At 38.9% G+C, this 3,595-nt stretch overlaps 1 protein-coding gene across 1 annotated transcript in view; it reads right to left on the bottom strand.

Annotated features, from left to right (window-relative positions):
* The window catches only part of LOC104624315 (prostatic acid phosphatase-like), a 19,219-nt gene that overhangs the window by 4,343 nt on the left and 11,281 nt on the right, over positions 1-3,595 (bottom strand). Inside the window, exons 6-7 of the mRNA XM_010291653.1 lie at positions 2,035-2,139; positions 875-1,007 (exon numbers count right to left, since the gene is read on the bottom strand). Coding sequence (XP_010289955.1) covers positions 875-1,007; positions 2,035-2,139 — 238 coding nt within the window. The remainder of the gene's footprint in view (positions 1-874; positions 1,008-2,034; positions 2,140-3,595) is intronic.

Below are 3,595 nucleotides of genomic sequence, written 5' to 3' on the forward strand. Positions count from 1 at the left end.
CATGAACACTAGGAAAAAAGTCCTGAATACACAATATGGCCAGCTACCAGCTAGTGGCCTTTGACACAGGCCTGAGCCTGTGTTTACTATATGGCTTGATCCAGTGATGTATATGCCTAGAAGATGAGGCTGCTAATAATTCTTTACCTAGGTCTAGACTGCACGGTAGGTGTGTTGCAAAGCCTAGCCCCAGACGGTCCAGCCTGCAGATATTCAAGCTCATTTTTTGGGTTTCCTGCTCATGGACACCTGGGGATGATATGATAAATGCCTGGGTTGTGTCCTGAAGCAGTGTCAGAACACGCATAACCTATGCGCCCCAATTTTGGAGCTAAGCCGTAGTCCCGGTTCTTGCAGTATAGACATAACTTGAATCTCTCATCTTCTATTCTGATCAGACTGTTTCAGAGTAGCTTTATGTCAGTCTCTCAGAGAGCTACCAATGTGTTGCCAAGGTTTTGGCACAATATATAACCAGTCCATCAAAGGGAACAACAAAGATCATGAAACAATTAAAATAAACATTAGAGAAACGAAACTTAAACTTTATCTAACCTAATATCAGACAAGTAATGATCATACCCGTGAGGACTTGATTTTTTCCCTTTGACTTCTAGAACCTTTCTTTAAATCCTAATCTCTCAAAATCTATGGGATAGCTAAAGACATTAATATTTACACCTTGTTTCGATAATCTCATCCATGCAAATGCCAGGGTTCAGCACATAGTTTCATGCTTAATATGGCATCCAATGTCCATAGTTACAAGTCAAGGTTCTGTATCAATAATTTTGCATGAGTGAGGTGACAGGGTGTTGCATGTTATGATAAGCATTGTCGCCTCCTTTCTGAGAGATACGCAATTTTTATTTACCTCCTTGTAGTCGTGATTTCTCTTCTGTTTTATAAAGCCCAAACAGCGATAATAAGGACAATTCTGCCAGTTTTTCCATCTTGTCAATTACATCTTTGGTGGCCCATACAGGGAGGGTATAATTGTGAATACCCTAGTGATAAAGAAACACAAAATAATGTTTTTTTCTTCCACTGGTTTCCATCATCCTATTGCCCAGCCTCACACTACTACATTTTGTGTCTCTGAGGTGGTCCTGCAATTCTTTGCCCAGTGTGTTTTCGCTCATCAGCATGCCCTGAAGTACATTTTGTGGGAATGGAGATCAATCTGAAGTGGGTGAATGGGAAGAGGGGAAAGATCTGTGTGAAAGGGATCCTTGGTAGGTATAATGTGTTCTTGCTATAGAGATATATGTTTGTTGTTTTGCTAGTGCAAAAGATTGCAAACATATGTCTCATCCTCTTCCTTTCCTCTGAGTCTTCAGGATATAACCTAGGTCCAGCTTTTCCTGCCTTTTCCATACAGTTGTCCAGATAACAGTTCCATCACTGGCCATTTACAAACAAGTGTCATTCTCCAGTCATGTAAGAGTGACAGTGTCTTATAGCGTTTAAGTGCCTCAGTGTGTGGAGGATGTGTTCAACAGCCTTCATGTGTTGCTGATAATCACTGGGGCCAAATAGAATCATCGCATGCTTGGGACCAGTCTGATTTTATTCACTGGTAGCAATCATCATCTCCTAATTTTCTAACTGTTAGATCATAATCTTATCTCTTGTTTTCAACACTGAAGCATTTTGATGCTTACGTGTTAATACGTTAAAGCAAATAATTTCATTTTCCTGTTAAAAATCATAAATATGTCCTAGGCAGCATGCTTAAATAATTCTATAGCAGCATACTGGGAAGGAAAATGAGAGAATAAAGGGAACGGTACCAGTGCTTCAGGATAAAACATCAAATGGAAACAACAGTTTCCCAAGCTGTAAACCATGTTTTTGGGTTATCTTTTACCAATGCACTAAATCAGAACTTAGCTTCAAATTAAAGGGAAAAAAAAAAAAAAGCAAATCCAGAAGAGAAGGCAACTCATTCCTATGAAACCACATTGCCATGGTTTAACTGCAACCAAACTTAGGAGTTATATTCCTTCCCAACCTCTGTTGCCTTACTATTACCTCACAGTATAGAGTGTCATATGTATTCCAGAGCTGGAAATTGTCCAGTATTTTAAGATGATTTAGTTCAAGTCCTGTGTTAACTGCCATTGTTTGTAAAAAATCCTGGGGAGAAAAAAAGTGAAGAGTATACCACAAATACTCAATGTATATGGAACATATATGCATACAGATTCATTAGCACCCAACCTGGCCACACAGTAATGTTTAATTTTACACAGATGAAACCCTTGTAGCAGAAGATTTTGGTTGCAGATTTAATTTTGTAACCGTTTCAAGGTACTGATCTCTATTTCAGACACTGCTTTTTCTTAACCGTGCTATGGATAAATCTGGTGCTCTCTCTGCTGCACTCTTCTCTCCCTCTTCTGACTTCTCCAGGAGGCTAGTCAGAAGTCACCTCAAGCCTTCAGATAAAGAAGAGGAAGGCACTAAGGGAAAAGGAACATGAGAAAAAAAGATGAGGAGAAAATAGAAAATCAGGGCTAAGGCAAATATTTAGGATGAAGCAAAAAGAAATTGAAAAGGAAACTAGGTTTTTCTTCTGCCATTGAAGGGGAGATAAATATCTAAGTAATAGTTCCACAACAATTCCTATAGGGAATCTTGCTACATGCTACTTCAGAAGAATAAAGGGAGTCCTTAATGTCCCTTATTCTCACATTACCTGCTTCATACTACTAGATGAGAGAGAGGATGGCTATGAAGTCATCATTCACCTCCCATTGAAGGTGAGTGAGGTTGACCAGAGTAGCTGAGCTAGGAGAAAGTTAGAAATCAACCAAAAAAGGAAAATGTTGGGTTTAGCCCAAGCAGTAAGCCTGAGGTGACTTTGAGAGCGTATGTACAGGTGCAGTCGGGCTATGAGGAACTCAAGACCCCTGCTTGATTTGTGTAGTAGTGCTGTTATAAAGTGCATGGTAGGCAAGCGAGAGAGCAGCAGTAACCACTATGTAGAGCAATTATTATCCACAAGAACATGGTTCCTTGAGGCAGGTATACCATCCATGTACCTACGTCCCGCTGGAGCACTGCAATGGGAAATTTTTCAATCTGACTGTGAAGATTTGTGTCAGGGACAAAACAGAAGCATATCTTGTGATGGATCTCAGAGGAATTTACATAAGTCACAGTGTTTGCCTGGTTGGGCTTGCTCTAGTTCTTTGTTGTAGTGTCACCTTCCGAAAGTCGCAGCAGGAAAGCGTAAACCTTCCCAAATTTCAGGTTTATCAGATTTTTTAGAATTGATTTTGTGCTACCCTGTAAAACTGGAAATTGCTGCATCCAGAAATTTCTTTTCTCCTCAGATCATGGAACTTTAATTATATACAGCTCTAAATAGTCTCAGAAAATTAAAGTTGAATTCACGTTTTAAAAGATTGATATAAAAAAGTGTAAGAAATACATAAGCACACCAAACATACTTTTTGATTGTATCGATCTAAATTTCTCATTTTAAGAGAGTCTTCAGGATTTTCATTTTTCTTACATTTATTTATTTTTGCATTTTAGCAAAAGGAAACAATGCAGTTCCATAACTTCTACATCTTAGCTACATTCC

Source organism: Phaethon lepturus, unplaced genomic scaffold (assembly GCF_000687285.1).
Source record: "Phaethon lepturus isolate BGI_N335 unplaced genomic scaffold, ASM68728v1 scaffold5847, whole genome shotgun sequence".
NCBI lineage: Eukaryota > Metazoa > Chordata > Aves > Phaethontiformes > Phaethontidae > Phaethon > Phaethon lepturus.